Here is a 17,726-nt window from a genome sequence, read left to right as displayed (position 1 = left end):
GAGCAAGCTTGTTCCACAGGGAACATTTGATGGAATGGATTTTCTGGTCAGAGCAGCCTCTATGCTCCTAGGGCATCATCAGGCTTTCCCAATTTTCAGGCCCTGTTCACTGCCACGTGCAGTTCCAGCCACAGTTATCGAAGAAGCAGAGAGGCCAGATCAGCCTCTTGAGAAGAGGGAAGATCGCAGCCAGATCATTTCAAACAGGACTTCATTAATTATAAATGGACAGACTCCCTTGAGCTGCTGTAGATCTGCATGAATCACATTCTAACTGAGCATTCGTTTTTTTCCTCCTGAGAAGTTGCCAAACGGGCTCTAAATTGTGTGATGGATAAATAAGGAACCAGCTGTGCTCTGCAGCCAGCCCAGCCAGAGCCTTTCTACAGCAGTAGTCCACAGCAATCTCCTCTGTCTCACTCTGCACTCCCACCCTTGGTTCTACTGTCTGATCCTGCTCTCCAGGTTTCTTTTTCCTAGAGGCACGTCTTTGTCTTCTCTTGTAACCTCTTTCCCAGCATGTGGTCTCAGCCCTTGGTAATGCATGGACATATGCTTGGACAACAGCATGACCAAGAAATCCAGTTGTAGGACACCCAGTTGCCTGGTCTGTGCCTCCATCTCAGAGACTGCCCCTGTTAAATGAAAGCAGAAGGAACAATACAACCAGCAAACCTTGGCTTTAGGCTAGGAACTGGACAATTTCTCTTCTGTTTTCTGACAACAAACCACTGGTTACATAGCTCTTAGGTGCCTGCTGGCAGCCCCCTCCCAGGAAGAAGTCAAGATGTCCCCAAGGCTCTGAAGGATGCACCAAAAGTATGTGGAGGTGGCTGAAGGGCCAGGCTGTGTGTCTGGCTGTAGTGGCTTTTCTCTTGGGTGGGAATGTCTACTTCCCTGGGTGCCATAAATATGAATGTGCTGAGCTGTGTGTATCTCACAGCAAAGGCAATGGGTGAGAATGCTGTCCATGAAGGATTTGCTGGCTGTGTTTGCAAATTCAGAAGCTGCTTTTCCTGCCTCTCTGATGCCCATAGTTACAGAGATCCTCTCCAGCGATCTCTCTGCACTGCTGCCTTGAAATTGTTTCTCTATCCAGCTCTCCACAGCTGCCATCTTCCCCCTCCTAGAGTGAGATGGCTCTTTTCAGAGAAGCTGCAAGTTGTACCTCTACAAGGCTGGCTACACACCACAGTTTTTAAGCCAGTGAGGCTGGCCAACCTTCCCCTGCCCTTGAGCCCTGAGCAAGGGGAGCCCTTCTTCCTCTGCGGGAGCTGCAGGCAGCTTCTGAATCCATGGAATGTGTCCCATCTGCAGTGTGTTACGGGTATGTTCTCAGCAGAGGAAGAGGCACATGTGGGTTGTGAACCCTTCTGAAGAGGAAGAAAAGAGGCTAATTAATCGATGGGATACAGTGCCAGGAGCCACATCTGGGGGCCAACTGGTCCTGGAAGCATGGCTCCCAGGTGTTACCGCCCCAGGGGAATTGTGCAGAGCTGGTGTGGACCGGTTACCCCAATGGGTGGGGCAATGAAGGTGTGAGGGGGCCTAGCACAGAGGGGCCCCCATCAACAGGGTCTTGAAGAGTCCCTTCTCCCTGTCTTTTGAGAGGGCTCAAGATGATGTGACTTATGCTCGTCCCTCCAGGTCACAGCCTGCTTTGACCCCTCTCCTCTGGCCTTGTGGCTTTGATCCCCAGTTGCCCAAGCACCCCACCCTCTCTGCCACAGACAGGGCAGGTGACAAGTACCATCAATGCAGGCCACACTTGCTCCTCTTCTCTGCAGGCTCTGATGAGCCCCTTGCTTTCTGAACTGGCTGCCAGGTCTGCCTCATTCAGCTCAGTGCCCTAGCCCTAGAAAGCACAGAGGTGCTGCAACTGTGTCTGCCCTCCGACTCTCCTCTGGTGCCATTTCTGTTGTCTAGAAAGTAACATGATAAATTAAGGGAAGTGAAGGCAGCAAAAAGCACTTTGAGCTGCCTGCCTGAAGGTCATGTCCCCAGAGGAGCCCTGTGCTCCCTGCTGCTGGGGGCTGGGCTGTCAAACCCTGCTTGCCCCATCCTCACTCTGCTGCTGCTGATTTCTCTTCCCAAGTGCAGGCTTGACCTCAGAAGCAAGCAGCCCAACCATCCAAACTCTGCCTGTGTGAGTTCCTGAGCAATGAGGTATTTCATGTTTGACTGCTGAGCCCCCACTGTGCCGCATGCTGAAGCCCAACATTCACTAGGACTCTCCACACCCCCTGTCCATCCCCTTTTTAAATGGGATTGTTATTGGGAATGGCCAAACATGAGCCGTGAAGCACCTGCACATAATCCCTGTGCCCTCAGCTCCTTGTGCTAGACAGCCCTTAGGTAGGGGAGTGGGAACCACTGCCCTCAGTTGGCCCCAGTTCTGCTGCAGTACTTCTGTGGGATCAAATGGCATCAGCACATCCCTGAAAAAGCTAAGGAGTGTTTGCATGTGTGAGACTGCAAGGAGCTCAGTGTCCAGCTCCAGGGGGTTACTGTAGACACAGAGCTAAGCAGATTTGAGAAGAGATGCCAACTCCCTGGGCCAGGCTCCACCACAGCCAGGGACAGCTGCAAGAGATGCCAGGGGGCTGTTGATGGCTCTGTTGGGTTTGTACATATTGCTCATCCCCCCTAGGGAAGCACAAGCTCCTGCAGTCCCACTACTGGTGGTGCCCCAAGTGCAGGCTCCTGTGCATGTATCGTCCCCTGGGGATGCTGAAGTTGTCTTCTCTGGGTTGATCCAGAACCTCTGGGAAGGACGAATCCACTTGTGCCCCCCTGTACTGGGGTTTCCTGCTCTGGCTTTGAGAACTACCCTGGCTCTTGGCTGCTTTGTTTATGGCTTTGTTTACAGCATTGATAATTTTCTCGTGTCAGGTTTAGGCACAAGCATTCTTTCCACTGCTGCATAAGAAAGTAATTAGGTGAGGATGGAAAGGACATTCTTCTTCCTCAGAACAAAGAAACAAGCCACGGCTGTTACTGGGCATTGCTTATGACATCCACCACCATGAAAACTCCTGCCCAAGTGGCTGTCTCTGCCTTGAAAAGACAGAGACACAAGCTGATTGCATCCCAGGAAATGTCAAAGCACCCTCTGGTATTTACAGTTGCCCTGTAAGTCAGCTGCCAGCACTGAGGTAAAGCCTAAACCCACTCTGCCCATAACTCTGGTCATACTTGTTCACCTGTGAAGTTACCTCCCATCTCCCTCACTTGCCATCCCCAATCAGAAGGGATGTGCTGAGGTCCTGCTCCACTCCAGACCCAGTATGCTTTCAGGGGCATTCATTCCCTGTGTGTTTGCTCCTTTCCCAGCTCTTCTGCACACTGGAGGGTAGGCAGCAGTGCTCCCATCCCAAGAAGGGGGTGACTGTGGTTTGAGAGACCCCAAAAGTTGAGGGGCAATGAGAAGAAGTGAGATGGAGCCATTGGTTTCATATAGGAGAGGCTTTAGGAACACAACTGCTGGAGCATAGAAGTGGGGGAGCTGGACAGACTCCTCTGCCACAAAGATGTTGGAAAGCAGCCACCTTGGTGAGGACCAGGGAAGGCAGCACCTGTAGTAGGAGAGGCTGAAGGGAGAGGCACATCAGTGGGATGGGGCTGTAGCGGGCTGGGGGACCAATGGGCACAGGAGACAGCTATGTTGCAGTCACTCCACACATCAAAAGGGACAAAAGAAATCAGATAAAATAATGGACTGATATGACAGTTTGCCTTTTAAACCCAGTGGCTGAGCTACAGCAGCTGGCTGAAGGAGGCCCTACCCTGCCAGCTGCTGGAAGATATAAAGGTGCACCCAAAGGATCACTCTGTGCACATGCAGAGTTCCTTGTGTTGTCCTGCAGACATCCAGCTGCTGCACTCAGGGTCACCACAGGACCCACTGCAGGAACAGAACCCAGTGAGCACTTCCTTCCTGTCAGCATTTGTGGTGCCTCTAATCTGTCCCTCTGCATCTAGAAATGCAGCAAGAGGCCTTTAGGCACCCACTAAGGTAACCAATGCTTCCATGGGTTGGAATGAACCCACCCCAAATAAAGGACAGTGTCTGCACTCCAGTAAGTGGATTTGCTCCTTGCCAGAGGTGGCCAAGAGCAGCAGAGATCTGTAGAGATGTGGCAGAGCACAAGGTCAAGCCGATGTGTGTGGCTGAAAGGGGATTTGTGTCCCTGTTCTCCCTCCTCCTACTCTTCTCTCAGTCTTTCTCAGCACATATAAAGCAAAGCAGTCGTTTTAAATCCTCCTTTGACCTCTTGGTACTCAGGCAGAGGCAGAGTGGGAGAAGGATGGACATCTACACTAAACTGCAATATGTCTCCTGAAAAGTCTCTCAGGCTGAAGGACCTGGAGCTTATAGGTGGGTCCTTTTCTGGCCTGAACTTACACAAGGAAGATTATAAGGGCCTGAATGGTGTTGAGAGGATCTAAGAGCTCTGGAGCCAGTGTGGGATAGCCAACAAGGCTTTTTCCATTGCCGTGCCTGTCTCCTGGTAGAAGTGATCCAGAGCAGTGAGAGGGCTAGCGGTGCTGTTGCAGCTCCACAAGTCCCCAGATGCTGAGGGGCAGTGGTGTATTCTTCTGGCATCCGTGTCTTCTGCTCCGTGCTCCCACAGCCGGGGTCGCTCCACCTTTCCTGAGCGTTCCCAGTTGCAGCGGGGCCCGGCGGCTCGCTGCGGGACGGGCGGCGGGGCGGGCTGCGGGGGCTGCACGCCGGTGGCGGCCGGGTCTCCCTGGCCAGGCAGGGGTTAAGGCGTCTCTGTTGTAGTTTGTTTCCCTTTGCCAAAGTGGGTGTTGCTGGAATGTCTCCTCTCCTAAGAAGGGGGGCCGAGCCGTGTCCTCTGGAGAGGGGGGATGTCAGCATCAAAAAGACACAAAGGGGGAGGTTTCCAAAAATAAAACCCTCCATCCCCTCCAGGCGCTGCCAGTGCCAGAGGCAGGCGCGAAGGTGCTTGGAGCTGCCTGCGGAGCGCGGGATCTCGCTGGCAGCCCGGAGAGCGGGGCCGGCCGTCCTTCTCCTCTTCGTCCTCCTGCGGGGGCCGCCCGGGAGCCCTCTCCCCTGACTCAGCACTGCTCTCTGCGCCCCCGGCCCCGGTGGGCGGCAGGTCCCGTCGGAGTCCCGGAACGGGATGGGGCGGTGAGCGGGGGGCGGAGAGCCGGCGGTCCCCGCTGCCCCGCGCCCGCCGGGGGATGCCAGCCGGGCGCTGAGCGCTCCGCACCGCCCGTCTCCCCTCGCCACCGGTTGACACCATGCGGGGCGCTGCCGCCAGCCTCCTCCCGCTCACCTTCGCCGTCCTCCTGGGCTTCGCCCGCTGTCGGCCGGACTCAGCGGCTAGGCTGGAGCCGGGGGCCGGGGAAGCGGCGCGACTACGGAGCCGGGGAGCTGCCCTGGGGGCGGTGGGCACTGCGAACGGCCTGTCCCCAGCGTCCCGGTCCCCTCTACCGTCACGGCCCCTCCCCGCAGCCCTCCACGTGGATCGCGGCTCCGCGGCCGCCGCGGGGAGCCCGAGCGGTGCCGACGGCCGGAGGCAGCGTCCCGACCGCGGGCTGATCACGCCCCGGGGCCAAACGGGCGATGCCGGGCTCGGTCCCGGCGCGGGACACAGGAACAGGCAGGACTCCTCCCGCCAGCGGCAGGGCAGCGGGCTGAAAGCGCGAGTCGTTCCCCGGGCGAAGGAGCCAAGCGGCAGAGGGAGGATAGCGGGGTAAGTGCTGCGGTAGTGGGGGGATCCTGCCGGGGCTGCGTAGCGTGCGCCCCGGTGGTCCCGGAGCTGGGGAGTCCCGGAGTGAGGGGTAGGGTCCCATCCAGAGCCCCGTGCTGCGTCCACTTTTCCATCCCGCGGGCGCCGCCACGTCCCCCGCGGGATGGCGGTGCAGTGCTCCGCCGTGATCGGGTCCGTGATCGGAGCGGCGTGGGAACCCGCTCGGTGCTCGCTGTCGTGCGGCGCGTCTGCCCCGCACTTGCGGCCCCGCCGCTCCCGGCCACTCGTGGGTGTGTGTCGGTGCGCACGCAGGCGTGGCGCGTAGCCCGAGTGTGCGTGGGCCGCCAGGCCGCCGTGTGCCAGTCGTGGGGCTGTGTGGTGCAGGAGTGTTTGGATGTAGATCCCTCCTGGCAGATCGGCGCTTCGGCTGGCAGACGGCTGCGCGGCAGCGGGCAGTGTCCCAGCTGCCTTCTGGAGCTGCCCACGGGCGTCCTGGGAGGCATGCAGGGTGGGGGACTCCCGAGGGGGATGTAGTATGATTTAGGTGGTGGAGAAGCTGGAGGGGCTTGCTTGGCTCTGCGAGACGGAGTCTCTCTGCTGCTGCTCTTGCTGCAGGTACCTGGCCTCTTGGCTCCTTCCTCCCATAATGGGCCCCTTGTAAGCACTCCACGCCGCAGCTTCCCATGGCTTGAGTTGGCTCAGCCGAAGGAGACTTCCTATGACTTGCCTGGCAGGGCTGCTTCCAGCTCCAGTCTCTGGCTACAGCCCTGTGGAGGTGGAGGGGATATCGTATGGCGAGGCCAGCTGCTCGGCTGGGGCGTCTGGCGCAGGGCTGATACACTCACTCTTCAGCCCAGGGCCCCTTCCTCTGCAGTTTCCTCGCTGCTCCCCGTGGCTGATGCCCTTCGAGATTAGCTCCTTTGCCGCTTGGGCAGGGCTACCAAAACCATCGCGCAGGAGTTTGACGAACCCATGTGGCACTGTGTGTGTCCACTGTCATGTGAGCCTTGCTAGGGGGATTGTGGGGGCAGGCTCTGGGTTTACAGCCCTCTGACATGGGCAGGAATGTCTTCTGCTAACATCTGGTGGGGAGCTTCAACAGAACACAGAAGGTCTGTCTCTGAGTTTTCTCTCTCCCATACTCCTTGCAAAGCTTTGAGACGGAAATGTTTTCTGTGCCACTCTGCGCACTTTCCTTTAACAGATCCACAGAAGCACCCTGCTCGCTCTACATCCATTATGTTTGATGCACAAAGTATCATTAACAGTTAGGCATATAGGTTCTGAGCTTACCCTGCTCATTATATTGGCTAGTCAGCCACCCAAAGAGGGAGTCTTGGGAAGATCCAGTCTTCCTCAGATAGATTTGGACTCTTTAGGGCTCAGGAAGATTTTATTCTTTCTGCATTTGGAATGCTGTCAGTGTTGCTTTGGGATCGTGTAGCAGTTTGGTTGAATTTAAGTCATCTGATACATAGCATGTTTGTTTCCAGACTGCAGCTGCCTCTGGTGACAACAGCTGGCCGGTGCTGCTGTCAGGAGCATGTGGGCAGCCCCAAGGTTCACACTGTGTTCAGAAGAGCGCTGAACATTTTTGCAAGTATCTTTCATCCCTTAATCCAGGGTGCAAACAGGGATGGTTGGTCCAGCACTTACACACAGTTTACCTGTTATAATCTATATCTGAGAGTGCCATTGCCTCCAAGCTTAAAGGAAGAAAGAGCTGTGTCCTAGTGCTCTGTTTCTCATGCAGGCTCTGCTGCACTTTCTGCCTCAGCTCTGCACTAGAAGATCAAGACTGGGGGTACAAAGCTTTCTCCAGTCCCAAAGAGCTTCGGTTCTGAAAAGTGCCTGTGATGACTTTTTGTCTGTTCTGGAGCTCAAAGTGTCACTTCTGAAGTTTCTCTATAAACCAGTATCTTTGGAGCCTAAGAGAAAGCCTAGCTGAAATAATTGTCCATTGGTAACCACATGGTGTTGCTCCTCATAGAAAGATATCTGTTGCTGCCTCCAGCCATTCTGTGAGACTCTGTCCTTCCACCTCATCCATCTTCTTATGCCCCTTGCTGCACCAGACATGTTTTTGTCCAGGATACTCAGGGCCCCTAAAAAACTTCAGTTTGTTTCTTTTTTTTTTTTTTTTCTGCCAGGTGGGATATTTTCTGTTCTACTATTTACACTGAACTCCTGCTAGTCTCTGATATGTCAACTTTCATTTTCCCTTACTCAGGTAACTTTGCAGGCACACTAAACCCCGGTACTATTTATTTATACAATTATTTTGGCTAAAAATCTCAATTCCTGCATATGTTGCCTTTCCAGATTCCCCAGTCGGAGCTCTCTGCTGGTACCTTCAGGGGCCCTGCAGAGTTCTGTGGTTGAAAAAAAACCCTATTTATTTGCACTCGATGTTTTTCTAGATAATTATTTTCTCACCTTGTCTGGTAGCTGCAAACCGAATATTGAATTTCTTTCCTGGGGACTCTTTGGATGTGTCTGCCATCCTGCTTGTGTCTGACCTTTTTGCAGGTGTGACTTGTACAAACAATTTCATGAATGCATACAACTTCAAGACTTGCAAGAGCTGGGTTTTAGTATTTTACTCAGAAGACTTACTGTGAGGTGACTTTTGATATCCCAGCAAACATCGCAGAAAATTACTGACTTCTGGCACTGAGTGAAGGAAACAATCCAGCCCTGAAAACATTGCTGTTTTGCTCTGCTCAGCTTAACATCCCTGTTTCTCCAGCTCCCCTGGCTAGAAGGATTCTCCTCTTGAGTGTTGTGGGGTAGGGTGGCTCTGACACATGCCAACAATGAGTGTACTTTTGTGCTGGATGCATCCTTAATTTGGGCTGGCCTGTCCTGCGGGGAGAACACTGTGGACATCTCCCTCTACATCTGTGTCCCTTAGGATGTGTCCCACCTTGTTCTCTGCCCCGTGGCTGGGAGGGTGGGTCACAGGGTTGAGGAAGGTGGATAATGGGACAGTAGTCAGGGGAAGCCTCTATTTCTGGTACCTGCCTGGACAGTTTCAAGGGGCATGCGAAGCTTCCCAGGTAGCAGGCAGAAAGTTCCCAGACTCATTTTTTCTCCCTCCCATTTTCTTTTTGGGCATTCTACACCCCAGTTTATATTTAATTGCTGTCATAGACACCATCTGTCACTGTATAATCCTGGTTTGCCCAGGCTTTATGGCATATTGGTTCTTGCTGCAATGTGTTTATAGGATTGCTCAGAAGTGGAGGCAGTTAATGCTGATGTGGACTTGGCAGAGGGTTTTCAGTGACTTATTGATGCCAACAGCCTTTTGCTAATGTTTTTCACTGGGTCTGACTGCAAATATTTCATACGCATTTGGATGAAGTTCACTTTCCTGCAATAGAAAGGCAGACCTGATGATCTAATGGTCCCTCTGGTCTCCTGCGAGGATGCTGTACATGGTCTGAATGGAGTCAGCATATCTGGCAGCACAGAGTTCTGTGTGAAGCTGAAAGATGATGCATAGATTGCTATTAAAACAAGTGGTGAAGAAAAGGGTTCTACTGAGTGTCTCAGAAACAGTATGTGATCATTGCTGTAAAAGCCAAGATCTTACTACTGTTTTCTTGTTTTCCTTCTCCCCAGTGCCTGTTTGTGGTTGCTTGGTTCTTAAAATAACACTGCAAGATCTTGCAGGTTGTTCTCATCCTGGGTGCCTCTGCAAGCCTAAGTCCTATCCTGAAGGTGGCCTCTGGCTGCAGCAGCAAAGGAGAGGGATAAAGGAGTAGATTGTGGCAGCTCCTTTGCTCAAGTCAAAGGTTGTGCCACTGCATCCAGTCAGGGCTATGAATGGTTCTTCTGGGTGCAGAGATGCTTCATGGCAGTGGCTTCAGCTCTGTGGGGAGTCTCGAGCTGTCTATCCCAGAAAAGGAGCAGGTCAGTGAATAGTGCTTGGGAGCTCCTGTACACCAAGCTGAACCTGCCAGGGACTATGCCTGGGTACAGATGGTACATGCCAGCCACAGAATGAAGAATAGGCTTGGTTTGCAGTTGCTTGGTGCTGCCTGTGCTCTTTGGAGACCTGGAGGCAGAGGTTGAGATGTGGATCCAGTGTTCCACTCTGCATTTTCCCATTTTCCTGCTGGGCTGAGCCTTAGGATTTTCTCTGGCACTGTGGCTGTTTAGCTGTCTGAACTATTCAATGACCTTTCTCTTCAAAAAGGGAGAACTGGCTACTGGAAATGGTCTCTATCTGCTTTGGTCTGAGCTGGGCTGGGGACTATTTTGAAAGGTTCTAAGTGGCCCATGAGCCCTGTAGCAGCACAGTGTTTCAAGCAATCAAGTATCAGTGCCTTTGGATGTTCTCAGCAATGTTTCATTTCACAGGATATAGGCTAGGTGACCTGACCCTTAGGAAGACAAATACTATAATTAACCCCTTCCATTGGTAAGGAGACAGAGATAGGAAACCCTGTTTGCTGAAGGCTTGTTTTGTTATCAGTGTTAGGGCTGGGATTGAGGCATCCCATGGAATGTGACCTAGTATGAGGTTCAGTAGAACTTCAGCTTGCAAGATCCATGTGAGGACATGTCTTCCCTTCTGCTTTGACTGTTGAGTTTCTTTCCAGCTGGGAGAGCTGCTGATCCACATACCCATTCATCCTCTGGTCCCTCTGCAGCCCAAGCTGCCCTAAATGAGGGTGCGAGTCATGCTCCCATTTCCTTGCTGCTGTGCTTCCTGTTCCAAGGAGTGGGTAAGCAGGAGAAAACCTGGATGCTAAGCTCAGGCAGCTGCTGAATGCTTCAAAGGTATGATCGTGGCTCTGGCTTACGTCATTGTTAGGTCTGCCAGGGGCTTGGTGTGTCGTGTCATCCAGCAGGTCCTCTTGCCAGGCAGTTCTGCCTGATGCCTTGGAAGTCCGTGTTCACTATGCGATGAGGAGTGATCAGAGGCTGCTCAGTGTCTGCAGGTAGCTTCTCAGGAGTCACCCCCACTGTGGTGACATCAGACCTGAAGGGACCCTGCCAATTCTTTGTTGTCCAGAAGCAGAACTGGATGGAGAGGCCCAGGGCTGGACATACCCCACAGGGGGCTCATGCTTGAGCCATATCTTTGCCTAAAGTGTTTGTGGTGTCATGTGCAGCAGGACAAATGGATGTGGAGGCCACCACTCTCTCTCAAGCACCATCCCATAATGTTTTAAACTTGCCACACTCCTTAAACTTCATGGGATTCGTTCTGAATTCTTTGCAAGGCAGTACAAACCACATGGCATTGAAATCAAGCAAATGACAGCAAAATACTTTAAAGAGAACCAGACGTGCTCAGGAATGGGTTCCATGCAGCAAAGCTCCCGTAGCTATTGCAGCTGATGCTCTTGCTTACCTGTGCCTCATGCTCTGTGAGGTCCTGCTCACTGGGCTTTCACTGGGAAATAGTCGTGGTTCTTCTCTACCCTCCAGCACTACCTACCTACATGTTGTTCCTTCCAACTGCTCATTTCCAGTCTTGGAGGTCCTCCCTGCCTCCATCTCTTCCCATTCTCTCATCCAGGACCTTATGGTAGGAAGGAACATTGCCATCCTGGTACTCCTTCTGCCCCTGCCTCTGGGGCAACCCTGCCAGGTTGATCCCCTCTGCTCATGCTGGGCTGTCCTCCCTCCAGGAGCCTCGCCCTGGTTGGTGCTGGCATCAACACCAACCCCTTCACCTGGGGCTGGCAACTCATGTCTGGGGTTGGCAGTGACACAGAGTGGTTCTATTAATGAGGGATTAGTGCTGAGCCCAACAGGGGTTTCATGACTTCAGGAGAGGTTTTGTCTGCTCAGGCTTGGGTCCCTATTTTAGGTCACTCATGTCTTTCTTCCTATGACCTCTCATTTGGTCTTAGCATTGAGAGCAGCTAGCAACCAACTCCCTCCAGCATGCCTGTGAGAGATACAGATAAAATTTAAACTTTAATCCTATGAAGAACTAATAGTATGATTCAAGGTCAAAGCAGCTTTTCTGGAGAAGGTAGCTATTTTGCCTAGAAAAAACATTATTTTCTGGGTAAGTTGAAGTGAGAAAGGGCAGGGGCTTTGCTCAATGAATGAACTGAATATGACTTATGAGATGTGTTTCACCTGTGCCAAAGGAAGAATGGAAGCTGTGGCAGTCTAAGCAAAGATGCTTATGTTGCTGCTTGGAATAGGGTCCCTCTCTGGACATTAGTTACCCAAAGACCTGCTTCAGCTCAATGGTTTTCTCTTTTAGCTGATCAGGACACCTTAAACATGTTTAGGGCCTTGTGAACTCTTATGCTGCAAATAGAGGAAGGGGTTTTTTTTCATTGGATGCTTTCTGAGGATGTTTTAAGGAAGAGACTCATACATCTCTTTGGGTTGACAGACAAAATGCTGGAAACTGGTGCTCTTGCCCAGCCAGAGCAGATATGAGTGGGTGCTAGAATTACTTTGGCTTGTTTTGCTTGCAGGAAGATACACCAAGGGAATTTAAGTGCTTTCTCCCTATAAAAATCTGCCCAGATTAATAAAGCATTGTTCCTGAAGGACTAAATAACAGTTTTACATGATGTGGTTTCTCAGACCACTTCCCTTTCCCAGATGGAGCAATTGTACCTCTACAGGTACAAATGTACCTCTTCATTTGTGAGTGCCAGAACAATCCTTGGCATACCTGCCACCCATTGTCCTTGGCTCTCTTAAAATGTGAGCCCCACAGCTTGAACCTTGGCACTTCTGGGGTCTCATCTCATGCCATGTGGATGCAGGAGTCAGGAGGATGCCAGTTCAGGGCAGGATCTTCCTCTGAACCTGCTATGTTCATGTTAAAGTCAACTCAGAAAACAAATGTGCATGTTTCTGTGGTTCCTGTAAATTCTGTCAGCAGCTCTGACTGCCTTGTCCAGCATTAGAAATAAACCATACTCCTCACTTTGTTTCCAGAGGATCTCCAGAGCTTTCAGGCTATTTCTAACTTTCTATCTTTTGACAACTGTTCTTTCTCATCTACCTAGACATGCAAAAGTTACCTATTTTTAAATCTTCTCTCCATAATGAGTAATACTCTTGGAGAGTACCCTGGAGCTTGTTATTTCTTCTCACTGTAGACACTTAATAAATGTGATATGATGTGACCAGAGGAAGCAGCATCAGCTGCCTGCTTGGGCACTACAGAGCACCTCTTAGAGGCCCAGCATTGCCCATGATAGCTGTATGTTGATAGTCATCCCTAACTGAAAACACTTAAGAAAGGAGACGTGGGGAGGATGCCATTTGTGTAAGGGCAGTCAAAAAGTAACTGCAGCTAAATCTTGGATTCAACACTCAAGGAAATTATTTCAGCATCTTGGAATTAGTGTGGTCTGTACTCATCAGGTAGACACAAATTTCATAGTGTCAGAGAGTCCTCAGCCCCCTTGGTCACTGCACTAGAGACATCACAAATGCAGGACTGGGGTGCTTGCAAAGGGAGAGCAAGCTGGGGAGGGTCCCATAGTGTGGCTTCTGACATGCCATCCCTCCCAGGGCAGGGCTGAGCAATAAACAGCAACAGGCAGCAGCAGTTAGGTGGAGAATGAAGTGTTGTCTTCGGCTGAAGCAGCTCAGGACATTTGCGGAGGCAAGATACTATGACCAGAGTTGAAATCGGGCCCAACTTACACCCCAATACCATGAAGAGCCATGAGATCTTTAATGATCTTCGGCTGCTGGGGTCTAATTGCTCTCAGGAGGAAAATGGTTCCTCTGAGTTCTGTGCCAGGAATCCAGCATAATGCCAGTTCAAAAGGGAGCTCCTCTCTCAGGGATGGCTCACACTGCAGCATTCACAGTCCTTGGGGGTTTCTTTTCCAAGCATTTAAACAACTCGGCCCTTGTCTCATTGGTTTTGATCTTAGCTGCTGGTCCATCTGGGAGGAAATATCAGATGCTGCAGGAAATAATTTTGTGGGTGACTCAGAGGTGATGGCTGCAGCAAGACCTCAGCTTCCCCCTCTCCTAACCACACTGCTTTGTCTCTCTGCTTAGGCCAAATGTCTGTGGCAGACAGTGTTGCCCAGGATGGACCACAGCTCCAGGCACAAACCGCTGCATCAAACGTGAGTATGACACTGTGCAAGTGCAAGCCTGTGCAAGTCTCAGGATGCATCCCTAAAAAGTGCTTGAATACTGCTGTGACCCCACGTGCTTCCCATGCACTGTGCCAGGGCAGGAGATAAATATGGGGTATGTGGAGGCAGTGCCACAGTGTTGCTCTGGGACTGCCAGGCTATAGGTCAGCTCCTCTTGTCTGCCAGCAAAGTCTGAGTACGCAGAGTAATTATGGTTTTACTTCATTGTTGTTATTAGTGCCCATCCATGGCAGGATCTTGTTGGGGCAGGGCATTGCAGTGGCATATTTATGTGTGGGTTTTGAGCCTTGGGCTCTCACTTGTGCAGTATGGAGCAAAGACAGGTCTGTGAAAGTCCCAGCAGTTGGGAATTGGCAGACTGGGGCTGTTCTCATGTGGGTGAGCATTGCTGATGCTGAGTGGGGAATTAGGGCTGCAAATTATCTGAGTGTTATTAAGGAAAGCAATTACTGGATTTGGCACAAGGGCTGAGATGGGTGGGGCTGGAGCGTGGGGTGCCTAAAATGGCAGTGAGGTGCAGAGTGCTTCTGCAGTGCAAAACTGCCTGGCCAGGACCTTCCTGCCTACCCAGACAGGAAGTACTAAGTGTTGTGCTCATCCAGGCAGCCCTGGTACAGCCCTGTGGACTGTGGTCATTGTGGGCTCCCTGACACAGCACTGGCAGAGAGGATGTTTGCCTAGGCACCAGTACAATGCACACCAGAGACAAGTGAACTGTCACCTGCATCCCCAATAGCTCTGCAGCCACAGACTAACTAACCCCTGCTGTGATCCCTGTCCCTGAACAACAGGGCTGCACCACTCAGCTCATCTGCGGGATATACCCAGGGGCTGCTGGCCCCGTGCACCTACTTGGTACCAGGGAGGTGCCTGTGGTGCTCGGTCAGCTGGGAGGGCAGGGAGCACAGGCAGAATAGCTGAGAACCTCTACCTTTACTTGAGTGGCAACAGCTGCCCAGATATTGAGCAGGGAAGGAGGCTCAGGTTTATTTGCCGCAGGATCTCACGGTGCTTTGGCCATGCTGGGGTAATTGCATTAGCAAACGTTGTTTGGGAGCAGGGGGCCAAGGGCTGACTCACCTCCCTTCTCCCTCTTCCCCATGATGGCAGAAGCCAAACGGTAGAGAGCGTGCTGTGCTGCCAGACAGTGTCTGTAAACACAGCGCCGGGCCAGCCATGGCAGCATCTTCCTCTCATTAGGGATTTTGGTAGGAGCAGTAGAACTGGGCTTGCAGCCACGCAGGCTGCCTAGTGATTGCTCAGGTGCTGAGTCCTTGTTCCCAAGGATTCATTAAAAGGACAGTGTCAACATGATCAGGCCTGACAGTCTCCCCCTGACCAGGGATGGTAAAGCTCAGGCAGGACTTTGGTCACAGAAGACTGTGATGTGTAAGCATAATTTAATTCCCAGCTGCCTCCCTCCCTGGGCTTTTCTGCTGGAGTTCAAGCTGCTGGAGACATTCAGCTGTTTTCAAAGCTGCCAAGGCAAGCTGGACAGCCCATCCCCATTAAGTTTCTGCACTGTAATGCTGTTTAATGTCTGTTCCCATGGTCTTTGATATGTGGCGTGTCAAGAAAGTTAGTGGGGTAGAAATGCAGCCAGAGGGAACCTCTTAAAAGTGATGAAACATGGAAGAATTGGCATTCAGGTGTTGGACAGATCCTTGGTTTTAAATGATTTGAGCCTGGGTACAGGAGAGAAGATAGGTGAAATTGTTGCCATAATCTAATTCCTCTTAATTAGAATTAGGGTGGTGGTTTCTTCCTTCACCCATGCTTTTTTAAGCACTTTATTCTTTCAACATCCCAGCCTATGACTTAACTCCAGCCTTAGGGAAGTGTCTCTCCATATGTTTCAGATTTGAGGACCAAAGTTGCAGTGAAGACTTGTGGAATTTTCAGGCGGTCTGTGACTGAGAAGATAAAAAGATAAATATCTTTCCATGGAGCAACAACATGTCCTAGGAAAGCAGAAATGAGCTAAGGGAGTTTAGGAGGAAGACCTTGCCTATTTGCAGCGGGCTTGATTTCTACCCACACACTGCTGGGTCATCATACTGAGCTGCATACAGGGGCTGTATGTGCTGAGGCTCCAGAGGTCTTCTTGCAGAAGGGCCATTAGGGATAGTGAGCTGCATCTGAATGTAGGCCTGAGGGGTTCAACCTCTTACCTGTTTAACTTTGTTCTGGAGTAAGACTGGCCATTATGTTCTTAGTTTGGTGGAGAAGAAACCTGAATACACAAGCTGGCCAGAAGCCCTGTTGCATTGCCCATATTTTAGGGGCTGCAGTGGCTGCAGTATACACTTGTCAGTAATTTAGTTGCTGCCTACTAGCTCATAATGCTCAGCCTCCCCATGTTAGTTTATCAACCTCCACTTTCATCTGCATTATTTGTGACGGGTTTTTTGCTGCTTCCAGAGACAGTACCCTGGGCTGGGCTGGAAATGCAGCATGAGCTTTTTTCCTGACATGGATGTTTTAAAGTTTAAAAGAAACATTTTTAATCAGTGTGTCAGGAAGGACTAAATAAACTAATGCACTTTCCAATCTTAGACAGATGGTCTTGCAGTTAAGATGGTTAATAAAGGTGCAGTGATTCCAGCCTTACAGCTTGACTTCAGACAGTCCCATTAGCATCCCTAGGGCTTTGCCACATCTGCAAAATGACATTCACGTGCCTCGTCTTTTGTCTTTCTTCTGCGTGGTGGCTACAGGTTTATTTAAACCCTGGCTGTTTTTCACTGAAGTTGTGTTTTCTCTTCGTTATTCCTGCATTGCTGTTGATCTGCCTCCCTGCCACTCTGCACAGATCTCACTTGTGTTAAATTGTCCACCCCTCCTGGGTGTGCTCCCACAGTCAGAGCTGTAAGTTAGAACTGAGTTTACATACATAATTTTTCCATGAGAAAGTGGACTAAATAACCCCAGTGGTACGTCTTTCTGCACCTTCTCAGTTTTTCTCTGGAGGCCCTAGCTGATGGACAGGTTTCCCTGCATTTTAAATAGAGCTGCACAGGAGCTGCTTACAGTGGAGGTCATCACTCTCCTAGATGAAGAGCATGACCAGAGCTTCAGGGACTCAGTAATCAAATGTCACCTTGTGTGTCATTCCTCAATCCTGGGCCAGGTGTGCCTGCAAAACAATGCAAGGCTGAACTTGCTGACATTCCCCTCTGACAGACCTGGCTGAGTGGTCAGAGTCATGCCACAGTCATCCCTGCTGTGTGACCTTGCTGGGTGGACTTACCTCATGCACTGAAGACCAGACTTGAACAAACTAGATTTTCTATTAGTGATACTTCAGCAGTGCTCCGAGTCTTACTCTTTTATTAAGAGTTTTGAGATTGCTATTTTTGTTTCCCCTAGTCCCCAGCTCCTGGAACAGGTGATTACATAAGACTCCTGTGAGAAGAAATGAGTGCCTGTCGTGTTAACAGAAACTGGTTATAGCACCCCGAGCTGGGGAGCAACACCTCAAAGTAACCCCTGAGGTCAGAAAACAGAAAGTAAAGAGAAAGATTTTAAATATATATATATGTGTGTGTGTGTGTGTGTGTGTGTATTTTAACAATATTGTTTCTTCAGCCAACCCTATGATTTGGGGGGACCTGAATAGTGATTTCACACACTTGTCACTGGAAGTGCTGCCACTGACTGATCTGCTCTCCATATATATTGCATAGCTGAACTGAGTGAAAACCAGCACGTTCTAAAGCTCTTTCAAGTTCTTCCCTAGTCTGTAAAGGCATCTAGGAAGGGGCTTAATTCTAGAGTTGAACTGTTTCAGCTAGGGCAGCTCCCCATTCATCCTGCTTGAAGAGACCAGAGGATTTAACCCATTCCCTTCTTCCTATTCTCTATGTAAATTGCCTTAGGGGCTTTTTAG

General features: G+C 51.1%; 1 protein-coding gene across 1 annotated transcript in view; it reads left to right on the top strand.

Annotated features, from left to right (window-relative positions):
• The first annotated feature begins 5,253 nt into the window (after nt 1–5,253).
• Nucleotides 5,254–17,726, top strand: part of LTBP2 (latent transforming growth factor beta binding protein 2) — a 70,781-nt gene continuing 58,308 nt past the window's right edge. Inside the window, exons 1-2 of the mRNA XM_062494207.1 lie at nt 5,254–5,723; nt 13,734–13,804. Of these exons, the coding sequence (XP_062350191.1) occupies nt 5,269–5,723; nt 13,734–13,804 (526 nt within the window). The 5' untranslated portion in view covers nt 5,254–5,268. The remainder of the gene's footprint in view (nt 5,724–13,733; nt 13,805–17,726) is intronic.

Source organism: Cinclus cinclus, chromosome 6 (assembly GCF_963662255.1).
Source record: "Cinclus cinclus chromosome 6, bCinCin1.1, whole genome shotgun sequence".
NCBI lineage: Eukaryota > Metazoa > Chordata > Aves > Passeriformes > Cinclidae > Cinclus > Cinclus cinclus.
The sequence above is the reverse complement of the archived record's forward strand: the minus strand, read 5'-3'. Positions and strand labels throughout refer to the sequence as shown.